Below are 16,746 nucleotides of genomic sequence, written 5' to 3'. Positions count from 1 at the left end.
ATATTTCCCTTCATCCTATTTTTTGTCACTATTCTTCTCTCCCTCTTTTTACCCTATTCTTCCTCAAATCTAAATGACTTATTTTTTTAAAAAATATTTTTAGTTTATGAGTAAAACAAGCATTTTCATAATATAGTAAAATAAGACAAGATATTGTACATGAAACAACTTGCCAATTTAATTATGTAAGAAAGTTCTCATGTAAATTTCTTTTACCCCCTTTTTTATCTTCTTTCCTCCCCTACCTCCATTCTAGAAATGGCTACCATTAGACAAAAATGTGTGTACACACACACAAACACACACACACAATCATACACAATCATTATACAGGTATTTGTCAGTTATGTCTCTGGATGCAGATAGTGTCTTCCTTCACATATCTTTTGTAATTCTTTTGAGTATAGTACAAAATTACTTAATTGCTCAGAGTTGTTCTTAAAACAATATTGATATTCCTGTGTACAGTATTCTCTTGGTTCTGCTCATTTTGCTCTTTATTATTTCATACATCTATCCATGTTTTTCTAAGATCATCAAATTCATCATTTCTTATATTGCAGTAGTATTCCATCACATATACTACAACTTACCCAGTCATTCTCCAATGACAGGCATTCCTGAAATTTCCAGTTCTTTGTTATCACAGAAAGAGCTGCTATAAATATTTTAGAACTTATAGGTTCCTTTCCTTTTCCCCTAATCATCTTTGGAAACAGACCTAGCAGTGCTGTTTCTGGGTCAAAAAAGTCTAGACAATTTAATAACTCTCTGGGCATAATCCCAGATTATTCTCCAAAATGGACTTCTAAACTTTTTCTCTAATTTTCACTCCTTCTAATAATCCCTCCCTTATCCTTTCCCTTTGCCTTCCTATTCTGTAATCTAACCACCCTTCTCAGAGTCCGTCCCTATCCTCTCCCCCTTTTAAATACTCTTCTATTCCTTAATTTACCCACTCTTTTAAGAGTCCTTTTCTTACCCTCCTATTTCTTGATCCTCTTACCCTTCTAAAAGTCCCTCCTTTATCCTATCTCTTTGCCCCCTCCTATTTCTCTGTAATTTAAGAAGACTTATACTCTTCAAGATGTATGTATTATTTTCTCTTTTAACCCACTTCTTATGAGAGCAAGGTTCTAGCTCTCCTAGCTCTCCACACCTTCCTTCCTCCATTGTAACAGTTCTTCCATTCACTCCTCATTCCTGTTAAATAATTGCTCCATTTTACCTCTCCCTACCCAGTTTTATTTTTAGGATCATCCCATAATACTTAGCTCTACTCCAAGCCTTCTATCTCTCTATATATCTCTTTCAGACTACTACCCAGGTAATGATTACATTCTTAAGAGTTACAGGTAACATTTTCTCTTATAAGAAGTAAACATTTTGACTGTATTATGTCCTTTATCATTAATTGGTCTTTAATATTTATCTTCTTATATTTCTCCTGAGTTTAGTAGGTCTGATTTTCCATTTACTTTTGGTCTTTTTTTAACAAATACCTGAAAACCCTGTAGTTCATTAAATGTCCATTTTTTTTTTCTTAGTCAGGATGACACAACTTTGTTAGCTAAGTTATTCTTGGTTGCAAACTCAGGTCCTTTGCTCTTTGGAATTTATTGTTCCTTGTCTTTCTGTCTTTTAATGTAGAAGCTGTGAAATCTTGTGTTATTGTGATTGTAGTTCCACAGTATTTAAATTATTTTTTTCTGGTTGCTTCTAGTATTTTCTTTTTTGATCTGGGAGCTTCAAAATTTAGCTGTGATGTTCCTGTGAGTTTTCACTTTGGGATCTCCTTTAGCTGGTGGTCAATGGATTTTTTCCCCCATATTTCCTCTTCACCCTCTAGATCTAAAACTTCAGGTCAATTTTCCTTGACCTCTTGAAGTATAGTGTCTAGATTGATTTTTTTTTTGATGTAACTTTCCAGTAGTCCAACTATTTTTATTTTGTCCCTTTGATCTCTTTTCCAGGTCAGTTGTTTTTCTTTCTATTTTTGGGGGCAATGAGGGTTACATGACTTGCCCCCAGGGTCACACAGCTAGTAAGTGTGTCAAGTGTCTTAGGCTGGATTTGAACTCAGGTCCTCCTGAATCCGGATCATGTGCTTTATCCACTGTGCCACCTAGCTTGGTCCCCATCCCCCGTCTTATTAATTTTTAAAGACTGTAGTGTTTCATTATTTGCTGCTATGTAGTACTGGTAGAATATTGGTTTTAAATAGATGGGCCTTTGTGTCAGGTTGAAGTTTGAAATTATTAAAAGGACTTTATAATTTCTGAAATTGAATCCAGCCCATTCTCTTATTTCTATGCAAATTGGGTCCAATTCAGTCTCTATTTGCATTGGCTGTTCCAAGATTCTGTGTATGTGCATGAGCATGTACACATTCACTTAAGGCACTTAGCAAGGTGCCTATACATCCTAGTTGCTTAATAAATGTTTATTGACTGTATATAAACATATACAAAACTGTGAATATCAATGAATAGATGGAGGAATTCATTAGGTTGTTCCTTTAATTTCATTTCCTAATCTGGACAATTGCCATTTTTCATCCATTTGGTTTTTCCTGTACAGATGATTAAGCCAAATTCTTTTGAAGGGATACAGATCTTTTTCCAGGAGCTCTGGAATATTCTCTCGCTTAATGTAATCAGGACAAATAGCATCCACAGACAGTATCTAGAGGATCATACCATCTATAGGAAAGCATTTTTCAACTTAGAAATCACTTTAGATCTCCTCTAGGACAGTGGAATATGGTTTTAGTGGGCATACTTATCCCTCTTTTGTGTATTGCTTGATATTAATGGTCAGGGGGATCATCTTTTAACGAATCTTGCATAATTTTGATATATTTTTGGAAAAAAAGTCTTTTTGATACCATTTTGCTCCAACAAATTACTGTTCATGTTTTTTAAAACAATATAGTCAGCCCACAAAAAACAGAATGAAGTACTGTGTTATCTACATTTCTCAAGTAGTTGAGATGCTGTAAAGATTGTGAAATAGAATTGCTTTTGCACAGCTACTAAATTGATGTTCTTAAAGCACAGATTTAACTGTGTCAGTGAGGATTAAAAATCTGCAGTGACTCTTTCTTGCTTCCAGATAAAATACACACTCTTTTGCCTTTTAAATCTACTATAGTCTACTTTTCTGGCTTGTTCAATCTCTCCTAGTTTGTTTCTCGTACCTTGAGTCCTCATTCCAGTCTATCCTCCTTATGGATTCCCAAGTGATATTCCTAAAATAGAGGTCTGACCATGTCACTTCCACTTTGTTCAGTGGCTTTCTATTACCTCTCGGATAAATATAGATCCTGCTGTTTGACATTTAAAGCCCTTCATAGCCTGGTTTAGAACCTCTCTTTATATATATTACTTCTACCCCGTCTATACCCCACATGTCCTGTAAGTAAACTTCACTGGCCTTCTTGCAGTTCCTTACACAAGATTTCCCATTTCCCACCTTTGCCATTACACAGGCTGTCTCCCATGCCTAGAATATATACTCTTCTCATCACCACTTAGGTTCCCTAGGTTTCCTGAGTTCAGTTCAAGTACCAGCTGGTACCTTTACTGATCCTTTCCATTGCCAAAGTTATTTCCTTTTTTTTTTTTTTTGGGCAGGGCAGTGAGGGTTAAGTTACTTGCCCAAAGTCACAGAGCTAGTAAGTGTCAAGTGTCTGAGGCTGGATTTGAACTCAGGTCCTCCTGAATCCAGGGCTGGTGCTTTATCCACTGTGCCACCTAGCTGTCCCATATTTCCTATTTATTTTAAAATCTCTTTATGCATGTTGTCTTCACTGATAGAATGTAAGCTCTTTGATGTTAGGGCCTTTTTTTTTTTTTTAATACCTAGCAAAGGTGCCTATTGGGTACTTAATAAATATTTGTTGATTGACTGATGTCAAATCCAGACTCCTACATTATGTTAAAAGACCCTTAGCACTCTCACCCTTTAACTTAAATTTTAACTGTTTTTTGCTTGTCTGCAAAATAGATTAAGTCAACCAATTTGCTTGCTTACTTTCATTTTTATGTTCTGATTTGTGACAGTTTTACATTTACCAAAGTATCCTTTGGGATGCTGTATGGTTTTGTGGAAAAGAGCACTGGCTTTGGATTCAAAAGACCCAGGGGTTGGAATCCTGGCCCTATGACTTATTTTTGTGACTGGTCAAGTCACTACACATTTCTGGGCCTCTGTTGCTTACTTGTAATATAGTCTATGATATAGAATTAATTTCCTTTATGGTTACTTTCAGCCATAAACATATTATATTGTAAGGGGCTAAAATTCTAGCTATACTGTCTAAAATATCTAATGAATGGTCACCAATAAATTATAAGCTTTAGCAAGAGTATTTAAGTGTTTAAGTATTTATTAAAGAGCATTAGGATCAGAGAGAAAGATAAAAATCTAACGATTTCTAAGAGACCCCATCATCTGACCTGCCATGGCAAGGTCCGGAACCAAAAGAGCAAAAAGCCCTCTGCCAGCGTCCACTTCCTACTTCGTGTCCTCCTCCCAGAAATGGGAAGCTCCTCAAGTTGATTGGCTGGTAGCATTGATAGACAGTACCCACCAGCAAACATCACTTCCTGACACCAAGGACCTTGACCACATGGCTTTCCCTCAGATGCCTTCTCCTCATGGCCCAGCTTTCCTACAGTAGCTCTCCAGCAGGTGGTATCATTCCAATCATTACAATATGAACTTCCTGCTTTCTAAAAATCAATGGCTTCCCTCTAAAACCCTGTTTTAAAACTCCCCTCTTTCAGCAAACTTTGAATGTAATGTCTATTTACCAAATTATAGTTAATTTTAAGTTTGTTGAGGGTGAGAATCCTGTGGAAGTTTCCTTGTAGTGAAATAAATTAGAAGCTTCATTGCAAGTTCCAACTTGAGCACTTAATATTTTTGTAATTATTAGTAAGTTATATAATGCCAGTAAAGGTCAAGTTATCTCATTTGTTAACTGGGTACAATAATCTATAGTTCCTTACAGATTTAGACCATTCTTTAACAAGTCTCCTCAATGGAGTTCTGGAAATCAGAGTAGAGTCATAGATCCATAGACTTTGAAGAACCTGGATGATCTAGTTGAACCCTGCTATTTATAGGTGCGGAAATTGAGGCAAAGGAATGTTATATGTCTATTTTGTTCTTGTAAAAGTTGTTACAATTCCTTATATTTCTTTACTTAAAAAATAATTGGTAGAAGCTAATTGTTTAAACTAAAAGCAGTTGTCCCTGTTTAAATCCAGAGGAAAATAAATATTTGGCCTTTCTTAAATTTTTTTATTTTTTAATTTTTTGCGGGGCAATTGGGACTAAGTGACTTGCCCAGGGTCACACAGCTAGGAAAGTGTTAAGTGTCTGAGGCCGGATTTCTACTCAGGTCCTCCTGAATCCAGGGCCAGTGCTCTATTCACTGTGCCATCCAGCTGCCCCCTTTCTTAGTAATTTTGATGCCTTAAAAGTGGGTAAATTATCCTATAAAAATATGAATCATTATTAAGTGGATAAGAAAGCTTTGCTATTAAAGATATTATCAAAATGTATACAATTCTGAAGGCAAATTCTTGTATAATATCATGAAACAAATATGTATATTTACCTACTTTATAAATGAGATTTAAAGAGTTTTTTTTTTTTAATTTCAGAGTGGTGTTTTAAGACAAGTTGTTTTTAAAATCTGTTTTAGTATTGGAATTCTTTCCCTTTTAGATGGGTATTTTTTTTTAAATTTATAGGTGGGTATTTTTCATGCCCCAAATTTCTAAATTTCTTTCTCTACCATTAAAAAATTTGGATCTTGAGGGGGCAGCTAGGTTTGGCACTTAACCCTCATTGCCCCACCAAAAAAAAAAATCCTTAAAAAAAATTGGGACATATATCTTTATTTTTACTTGTAGGTTATTTCAGAGCAGGGACATTTTTAGGTCATCTCTTAATTTGATTCAAGTTAATGTTTTAATTTTTTAGTATTTTAAAGTATGCTTTCCTTTCTGATTAAATTTGTTGACTTTATTAGGCAAAATATATTATAATTTACATACAATTAAGACAAAATTTAGAAATAAGTTTTAAGGCAAAATGGTAATATTGCTTATTACTGTTTGAAAAGTTTTAAAACAAAATCAAAAGCTAATTGTTTGATATATATGGTTGCATTTAATAAGTTAATTAAAACACAGTTATGGTAGTTTTTGTGTCATTAATCTTAATTTTTTGCAATGTGTTAAAGAGCTAAAATATTAAATTTTCTTTAAAGAAAAGGCAGTGTGCACACCATAGATAAGATATTCATAAATTGATATTTGTAGGGTACTCTTACACAGATTTCAAAATGAACATTGTAAAAAGTTTCTATATATGTTGTATGACTATAAATTAATGTTGCTGAATTCTGTAATATAACTATCTTGTGGTGTATTCATACTTTGAGAAATAGCAGAATTGTCTTCATTTATTTATTTGAAAGGTGAGAGTAACAGTTTTTTTCCTCTTAAGTATCAATTTATTTGATGAAAGTTATGATATAGAAGTAACATTATTCAGATAAACAGATTTAACATATAGGGCATTGTACTGAGAATACAAAGTTGATAAATATAGTGCCTGCCCTCAGTTTGCATTCTACTGGTTTATATGCTTTTTATATGCTTTTATATTTTATATAAAAGCATAACATAAGAACTTGTTTGCATAAGTTATTGCATATAGTTTATTAAGAATATATATGGGGAATTCAGAGCATGATTTATTTCAGAAGTTTCTTTTTCCTCCCCAAATTGTGGATTAAATTATTCAGAATCAGTGTGGTATGGTAGTTGCTTGGTCTTAAAGTAAAAAAGATAAGTTTCTTCACATACATTCATATTTCCTAACCATGTGAATTGCTAATTAATTAACTAATTTCCGGAATTGTTAATTTTGTTTAAGGTATTGGTACTGTAAAGGGGTGTTTTCTGTGTCCAGTAGGGGGCAGGCATGCTTGGTACTTTGGATACTGGGGAGTAATGCTTCACTCTCACTTTAATAAGACACAAAATACAGAGGTAAATGACCCAGAGAGTATAGAGGCAGATGATGTAGGAACATTGGAAAGATGGTAGAGGGAAGCAGGCAGTGTAGGGAAGAGAATGCCAGGAAGAGAGGCACAAAGAGTCATGTAACCATGGATCAGAATTGGGAGCACTTGGGGAGCATGGATGTATAGGAGATGGAGGAGTGTTCATTGAGCAGGAATTTGGGATCTCATTTTTATAGGGATTTTGTTGTGGAGAAACTAGTTCTTATCTGTGCCACCTTAGGGTTAGTTCATTAACATATCCACATACAAAGTTATCAGTAGTACCTGCTGTTCTGCTGGTCTTACACTGGTCGTCTGCAACTTATCTGAGGCTTATAGACTGTGGGCAGTTAGCATAAGCAAGGTGCCCTTAGAGTAAGGCCTACCTTACTTATTTAGCAGTCTTAGAATGTGCCTTTTTTTTTTTTAAGTGAGGCAATTGGGGTTAAGTGACTTGCCCAAGGTTGCACAGCTAGTAAGTATTAAGTGTCTGAGGCTGGATTTGAACTCGGGTACTCCTGACTCCAGGGCCAGTGCTCTATCCACTGTGCCACCTAGCTGCCCCCTCCCTATTTAATTTATGGGACAGTCTGTAAGTGACTTCTAGGTTCCCTTTTACTTCCTGCTATTGTTACTTTATATTGGCTACTTATAAATTCACTTATTATACTAACTAGAAGGGAAGGGGTTGTCAGGTGTCACCAGAACAAAATGCAATTTTGATACACCATGGGACATGTGCTGGTTGCTTAACCCCCAAACCTCAGTTTCTTCACCTGTGAAATGAAACTATTTATAGTATAGGCTTTCCAGGGTTGTTGAAAGTTATTCATGGACACATTACTTCAACTTTGAATCAATGATCTTACTGAGATGTATAGTACATACATTGATATAGATTGCTTTCTCATTCAGTGTGATTCTTGTCTATCATCTGCCATAAAATCTCTGTAGGGGATCTATCCAACACCTTGGAGTCTCTGTGCTCAGGTTAAAAAAAAATCATGGATATCAGTGTAATACTTTAGCTTTCCATCTGCATCCCTTTCTTCTTTTATATAAACTAATTACTTGTTTTTCTCAGTTTTCTATTATCTTATTAATTCCTAGGTACCAGTCATTATTAATAACATGCTACAACTCACTTCCATAAACATGTATCTTTTCTGTTTCCTTTTCATCTGTAATTTTGATTCACTGATATCATGATACAACCATACAGCATCACTAGAGGTATATTAATGTTAAAAGAATATATTGTTCTTATTAAGTTGAGGTCATTTAAGATGCTTTGCAATTTGAGGGGGCAACCAGGATGGTATAGTTTTAGGAAGAAGTACAGGTGAGATTTCTCTGACATCTCCTCCACAAGGATCTAGAAGACTCACCAAACTGAATCCTTGTGGAATAGATAAATCCAAGAAAAAATTACAGTGAGTCATTTTTCTAGTTCACGTTAGCATAGGGAGACAGCGAGATCTGTAGACCTTAGGGATAGGGTCTGTTGCAGGGCCTTTTATCACAAGAACTGAAAAAGGACAGATTCAAAACAAAGGGGATCCAAAACTTGTGCAGGATTTATGAATAATGCCTACTGGAAGCTCTGTTAAATCCCCATTTCTGGGTCACAGATGCAGTGCAATCCAGGGAGTTATTGTGCCTAGGGGTAACATTTTAGGGTCATGGACCCTTGGTTATATAATGAGCAAGGAGCAAATACAGAAGCAAACCGCAGATGGATGGCTTTATAGTGCAATCTGAATCCTATCTGAATGAACAGGGGAGGAATTCCAGACCAAAGGGAAGCTTTCAGTCCTTTTACTGTGAACCAACAGAGCTTCCCATCTGGCTTGTTTCTCTCTGAATGAGTCAGTGCTATTGGAACTCCCACAGGTGTTTTGCTTAGACCCAAATCTGAGTCAAACTTGCAGAGCTGATCAGGTCAGTGATCAGATTTTGCTTTGAATGAGATGACTTTTAGAGAACTGAAAGCTTGTAAAGCTTGAGCTGTCCCTAACATCCTAGAATCACATGACACTTAATACCCCAAGAAAATAGCAGGACCAGTCCAGACATTCCCTCCAAAAGTGTATATAACCTTCCCTTAACACAAAGTCTGACATCCAGAAGTAGGCTGGAAGAATGAACAAAAAGCAAAGAATCCCTCCATAAGGAAGCTGTTATGGTGGTAGGAATGTTCATGACACAAATCCAGAAGAAAAAATTGATTATAAAACATCTGCAAGCAGAGCCTCAAAGAAAAACACAGCTTTGGAACAGATTTGACTAGAATTCTTGGAAGAGATGAAGTAAGGATTTTTCGAGAGTTAAAAATGTTTTTATAAATGAAATGAGAGTGACAGAAGAAAACAAATGGAAGAGAAATAAATGAGCTCTATGAAAAAAAGAATTGGAAATGTAACAATTGGAGTGATGCCACCTGTTTGAGAGTTACTGTAGGAAAGCTCCGCCATGAGGAGAAGGGGTCTGAGGGCAAGCCATGTGGTTTAGAAGGTCAGTTCCTTGGTGTCAGGAAGGTCGTGGGTACTGTCGATCAAAGGTACCAGCCAATTAGCTTGGAGCTGTGTGTGCGTGTGTGGATGGGATGTTCCCGCTTCCACAGGAGGCTTGTGGGATGAAGAAGGGGTGAGGTGTGTTCTCTCTCTCTTTCACGAGGACCTCAGCGAGGAGTTGGAGCAGGAGACGCTGGCTCCCTGAGATAGATAGCTGAATCCAGGCCTTTTTCTCTCTCCACCAAATTCTTATTCTCCTTAATAAATGCTTAAAAGTCTAAACTCTTGCTAAAGCTTATAATTTATTGGTGACTACTCATTAGGTTTTTAGACAGTATAGCTAGATAGCAACTTTACAGAAAGAAAATTGGTAGTACAAAACTTTTCCCCAGCAACAAACTCTGTGAAAATTAGAATAGAACATAGACACCAAGGCAACAAGAAATAGTAAAAGGAAGTCAAACAACTGAAATATAGAAAACATAAAGTGTCTCAGCAAAAACAACTGATCTGAAAAGGAGATCAAAGAAAGAAAAATTTAAAGATCATTGTATTACCTGACCATTGTGCCTAAAAAAATTAGACTAGACATCGTATTTCAAGAAATCTTAAAATTGCCCAGACCTCTTAAGAATCTGTTGCTAAGTACTGTCAGTTCTACCTTTTGTGACAGCTTTTGCCCACTTCTCTCATACTGCCAACAACATGGTCCATCACTTTGCACCTAGACTCCCTGCCTTAAGTTTCTCTCTAGTTCATTCCGTCTTCCATTTAGCTGTCAAAAGTGATATTCCTAAACTGCAGGTCTGATCTTGCTACCATCTGATTTAATAAACTCTAGTGGTTCCCAATTTCTTCTGGTTCAAACATAAAATCCTCTGGTATTTAAACTTAAAACTCTCCATAACCTGGCTTCTTCCTATCTTTGGAGTCTTCTTATACCTTATCACCCCCCACACCCCTACACCTCTCACTCCACCCCTATTTCTTGGCTGTAACTGTAATTCGGTGACATTGGCCTCCTTTCTCTTTCTTGCACGTGACACTCCATCTCTTGATTCTGGGTATTTCCAAAAGCTGTGTCTTATACTTGGAAATTCTCTTCTTCCTCATCTCAGCCCCCTGACTTCCTATGGGTCTCAGCTAAACTCCCATCTTCTATAAAAACCTTTTCTGATCCTCCTTAATACTAGTGCCTTTATGCTGTTTATTATCTCCAATTTATCCAGTATATGTCTTGTTTGTACATAGTTGTTGACATAGTGTCTCTCCCATTAGATTGTGTACTCTTTGAGAATAGGGATTGCCTTTTTTTTTTTTTTTTTTGGCGGGGCAATGGGGGTTAAGTGACTTGCCCAGGGTCACACAGCTAGTAAGTGTCAAGTGTCTGAGGCCAGATTTGAACTCAGGTACTCCTGAATCCATGGCCGGTGCTTTATCCACTGCGCCACCTAGCCGCCCCCAGGATTGCCTTTTTTTGTTCTATGCATCTCTATCACTTAGCATAGTACTTGTCACAGAGTAGGCAGTTCAATGCTTGCTTGTTTACTTATGGACTTTGTTCTTTCTGCTCTGTATCTTGTATCAGGCTACATGTGTCTCTGGTCTTCCTGGGATGTTGCTGCCTTGCTGGTAGCCAGTTTTCTTATTTCCTGTGGACTTCTGACTGACTTTCTATAAATTTCTGTGTGGAAGAAATCAATTACTGCAAGTTTTTTATGGTCAGTTTTTAGCCTGTTGCTTTATTATTTTTTCTCCTGGAGTAGGTGTTGGGGACCTGATCTGCTTGCATCTATTTAGGCAGCCATTTTGGTAAGGTGATCAATTAATTGCCAAATCTATTTTGGTTTCTCTCAGAATCCTCTTTTTTTTTTTCTTGATTTCTTGACAGCACTTGACATAATTGATCATCTTCTCCTGGATACTCTTTCTTCTCTAGGTTTTCATGACACTGTTCTCTCCTAATACATCTGCTCTTCAACTATTTCTTCTCAGTCTACTTTGCTGAATCAAGGTTATGCCCACCAACATGTACCACTAACCACTGACGCCCCTCCTGGCTCTGTCTTGGATCATCTTTTTTTATACCAATTGCTTGGTGATCTCATGAATTCTCATGAATTCTCTTTGTCATGGTGCAGATGATATATTCTTTAACTTCTCCCTTGAATTCCAGCCATGTGTTATCAACTGCTTTTTGGACATCCTTAACTGAATGTCCCAAATATATGTCAACTTAAACATATTCAAAATACAACTCATAATTGTTTTCCCCAAACTTTCCCTTGTCTGAACTTTTTATTAGACAGGTAGGTTGCACGGCATATAAGGGTAGAATACTTTATCTGGAGTCAGGAAGACCCAGATTCAAATCCTGTCTCAGACACTTAACAAATTTGACCACATTGGTTAACCTTTCTCTGCCTCACATTCTGTTAAAGTAAATTATAATGTTCAGTTGTTTTTCAGTCATGTCCAATACTTTATGACCCCTTTTGGGGTTTTCTTGGCAAAGATACTAGAGTGGTTTTCTGTTTCCTTCTCTAGTCCATTTTACTGATGAGGGGGCTGAAGCAAACAGGGTTAATCACCCAGGGTCACAGAGCTAGTAAGTGTTTCAGGCCAGATTTGAACTTGGGCAGATGAGTCTTCTTGACTTCAGGCTTAGTACTCTATCCACTGTACCACTTAGCTGTCCTATAAAGTGTGGATAATAATAGCACCTATTTTTCCAGAGGTGTGGTATAAGGATAAAATGAGAATATATGTAAAGTGCTCTGTACACTTTAAAGCCTTGTACATATTAGTTCTTATTATTAATGACAAGGGTACCGTCGACCCAGGTTTACATTGTTGCTGTCATTCTCTGCTCTTCAAATCTATTGTAGGGGCAGCTAAGTGATTCAGTAGATAGAATGTCGGTCCTGGAGTAAGGAAAATTCGTATTCCCAAGTTCAAATCTCACCAGAAACACTGGCTGTGTAACCCTGGACAAGTAACTTCACTCCGTTTGCCACAGTTTCCTCATCTGTAAAATGAGCTGGAGAAGGAAATGGAAAACCACTCCAGTTTCTTTGCCAAGAAAACCCCAGATGGGGTCACAAAGTGTTAGATATGACTGAAAACCAAAAATGACTAATCTATTGTTATTTCTACCCTCACAGTATTTCTTGTTCTCATATACCTCTCCTCTTTACTTACATGGCCACAATCTTACTTTCGGACCCTTAAGTCTCTTCTCACTCCAATTTATCCTTAAGCTCAGTTGTTAAAATGATTTTTCTGTATGAAATTTGTGCCCCTTGGTAGAATAATTAGGTTAAGGTATTTTGGAGATGGTATTGCTAATGTTTTGTTAACATTAGGATAATCATTTTCACATAATGGTTAGAAAGAAAAAAAACAACAATATGGTTTGAACATTAGTCAAGAACCATACATAATTTATATCATAAATTCTCATTTAGGGGCAGCTAGGTGACGCAGTGGATAAAACAATGGCCTTGGATTTAGGAGGACCTGAGTTCAAGTATGGACTCAGACACTTGACACTTACTTGCTGTGTGACATTGGGCAAGTCACTTAACCCTTACTGTCCTGAAAAAACAAACAAACCCAAAAACAACAATAAAAAAATCTCATTTTATTCTTTTCACAAAATAGCACCTTTTGGGTTGGCTCTTTTTAATAGAGAATTGAAGATTTATGCTAATTTCTTTTAAAAAGCATATTCCAAATCAAAGATTTCGGATTATGTTATGGTGTAGGATCAGTAAAAGAATTTATATATTAGTTTATATAAAAAAGTAGACAAGGCTATTACTGTCAGTTATAGACTAATTTCATAGTTGATTTTTACTTAAAAATCTGTTTTTACATATATTGGAAATGCGTTTATGCAAGATAGTGAAATGTGTTTGAAATGTTTGACTTTTGAAGAGCAAATATTTTAAAAGTAATGTGAATTCATCGTTGGGTTTTATTCCTTGTTGAGAATTTTCACAAACCATTCTCTGAAAAGGACTTTTTAATTAAAAAAGAAAGTTATAGTTCAGGTAAATGTTACAACATCTGTACTTTGAAGGGATTATCCCCCTATTAGAGAAAAGTACAAAATTATATTGTCCAGCTTTTACTTTTAAGTTGCCTTAAGATTTCTTTCTGTATTTACTTTATATTGCCCTATTGTGTTCTAATTTTTAATTGAATTAGTATTTATGTGAATCCTTAGTTTACTTTGAATTCATGATTGCTTTATTTTAATATCTAATTATATTAAAGAATCCAGTGGTAAAATAATTTAGAGATCAGGTTTGATGTCCACTTAAAATTTTGTGAGTTTTATGAGTAGTAAAGTGACATCTTTTAAAAAAGTTGTAATGGAAGCTTACTGGAATAAGAACACTGAACCAAATGATATAAAGCCATATTTGGAATACATAAGTTTAACTCTTTCAATTTAGAAAAATTTTGATTCAAGAAAAATCCTCTTTTGATGATTTATAATGTTTATTTTGACATAACCAGGATATTTTAGTGCGTTGGAAGTCTGGCCAATAAATTATTTGACTAAAATTAATATTTGGTAACGTGTTAGATTAACTCTTGTCCTTATAGCATTTGTGTAGTTACATAGTTGGATATTTGTATTGCATTCATTTAGTCTAAAAGCTTGGCCATTTATCAAAATTAGATGTTGGTGATTTGGGATTTTCTCATATTTATGATTTTTGAAGGGTTGGCTGTTAAATCAAATCTGTGAAGTACCATGGATTAGCTGCCATGTGAAAGAGAGATATAGTCAACTGGAGTAGAAGTGTTGCCAACTGGATAAGATGATGTAGTATTCTTATTAGGTTAGAATAGCGCTGGCTTTTTCTGCTGGCAGATTACTAGAAATTCTCACTCAGAGGATCATCATGGCCTCAGAGGGCTCCATGCTGTACTGCTAAAATGCACGCTGGCCTGTACCTTTTCCTGTTGCTCCATTTTAGGGTAACAGTTTTGGGCTGTAAGATAGTTTCTTTGAAGCACTATTAAAAAAATTTGGTGAGGGGACAAGGTCTCAAACTACCCTAAAATGAGATGCTTCAGTAGAATGAATGCAAGATTTGGAGCCAGAGAATCAAAATCTTTCTGCTTACTACCTGTGTGACCATGGGCAATTTCCTTAACTTTATTCTTCAATTATGTACTTGTAAAATGAAGGCACTGGGGCAGCTAGGTGGTGCAGTGGATAGAGCACTGGCCCTGGATTCAGAAGGACCTGAGTTCAAACCCAGCCTCTGACATTTGACACTTACTAGCTGTGTGACCTTGGGCAACTCACTTAACCCTCTTTGCCCTGCAAAAAAACAAAAACAAAAAAAACGAAGGCACTGGAATACAGTCTCTAAGGTTCCTTCTACCTTTAAGTCTAAGATCCCATGATCAGTTTAAACTTAGTTACAGTAATTCATTTCACAAATTAGGGTTCCCCCACACCCTAGCCCCATTTACTATATCCAAGATGGACTTTTTTTTACTTATAAATAATAACCTAACTGATGTTCCAAATGAGCAGCAACTCTTGCAAAAATGTAAAACTTAAGAATTTGTTATGTTGAGTTGATATGCATTTTCAGCAAAAGAAATCAATACAGGCTTGCCAGTTATTGAACTCAAAAGCCAATTTTTGAACTGACAAAAAATATTCCCTTTGCAATCACTTTCCTACTCATTGTTTTCTTTGCAACCGGTATAATTTGATTTATAAAATCATAAAATCACTTTTTAAATGAGTTTTGGATTTACCAGAGCAAAGATTGTACTTTATATTTGATGTTCTGTCTAATTTATTTGATTAATGTAATATTATATGTAGTATAATAGTTTAGGTGCTACTTGTGGAAGAAAAGAATGAAATGTCTACCCAAGTCTGTTAAATCAGTATTATTGATTCTTTATGCTATTCAGATTTTCAAATTAGGAGAAAATGGTGTCAATAACTTAGGAATAATGGGACTAGGTATACTATTTACATTGTATTATTTTTGATTGGTCTTCAAGTTATGCATCTCATTTTAATTTCTGTCATTTCCAAGCTATATATTTGCCTTTTGGTCAATTTTCAGATTTAATCTTAGCAATTAGAAACTATTCTTTAAAATTTTTAAATTATATAACTTTTTAACATTGAAAACTTATAAAATATTTCTTTTATAGTTGAAATGTGATTTAACTGAAACCAGATTTGTGTGGTATATTTGTGTCTTAATTTAGGTTGGCTGAAGACTTTCAATGACTACTTTAGAGACCAGACCCAGCATATTCTTAATAACATGGTGGTAAAGCTGAATGAAGACAAAAGGAGAAAATTTATTTGGTCTGAAATCTCTTATTTTTCAAAATGGTGGGATGGAATAGATAGTCAGAAGAAGGATGCTGTTAAGAGGTTTGTTTCTAAAAATTAATTTCTTTTTGGAAGTTTATAGGATTATAGACTAAATTACTTTGGGAAATCATGTTAAATTTATGTAAGATGTTTGTTCGAAGACTTTATCTTATAAAATATAAAAGTCTTTTAAAATACTTTCTTTTTTCTGCAGAAATTTGGATTCTTACATATTTTTAAGTCCTATATTTGAATATTTTACAACAATTTTAGATCTCAAATTATGTTTAGGTTTGGGACAAAGAACAATATTAAACCAACATCTTTTTGTGTATTTCAACTTATTCTTTTCCCTCTTCATAGTTTTTGGGGAGCATTTATTCTTTTGCTACTTGCAAATATTGCTTAATATAAGTTCTGTCTTATAGTCCAGTGAAATACTCTTAGTTGAAGATTGTGGTGATTTTATATCCATAGTGTATATATCAAACCCTCTTCTGATTGAACCCTGCTGAAAATCTCTATTTTCATTAGAACTCATTCAAAAATTTAAGAAGTGGCAGTTTATTATAATTTTAGCACTGCTGCACAATATTTTTAGGTCTTAAACATTTAAGTAACGTCGGTGATTTGTGTTTTTAACATTGTTTATTCAATGATTTGTCTTATTTCTTTTAAGAGAATGAATAGGATTAGAAAACTTTAGAACTTTTAATTCCAGAAAAGTTTTACACACAGTAAATTTTAAATGTCATTATAGAATATCGATTGAT

General features: G+C 35.3%; 1 protein-coding gene across 1 annotated transcript in view; it reads left to right on the top strand.

Moving 5' to 3' along the window:
• Nucleotides 1-16,746, top strand: part of MAN2A1 (mannosidase alpha class 2A member 1) — a 205,799-nt gene that overhangs the window by 34,060 nt on the left and 154,993 nt on the right. The window contains exon 4 of the mRNA XM_044003273.1: nucleotides 15,862-16,033. Within this exon, the coding sequence (XP_043859208.1) occupies nucleotides 15,862-16,033 (172 nt within the window). The remainder of the gene's footprint in view (nucleotides 1-15,861; nucleotides 16,034-16,746) is intronic.

Source organism: Dromiciops gliroides, chromosome 1 (assembly GCF_019393635.1).
Source record: "Dromiciops gliroides isolate mDroGli1 chromosome 1, mDroGli1.pri, whole genome shotgun sequence".
Taxonomy (NCBI): Eukaryota; Metazoa; Chordata; class Mammalia; order Microbiotheria; family Microbiotheriidae; genus Dromiciops; species Dromiciops gliroides.
This window is presented reverse-complemented; position numbering and strand designations above follow the sequence as displayed.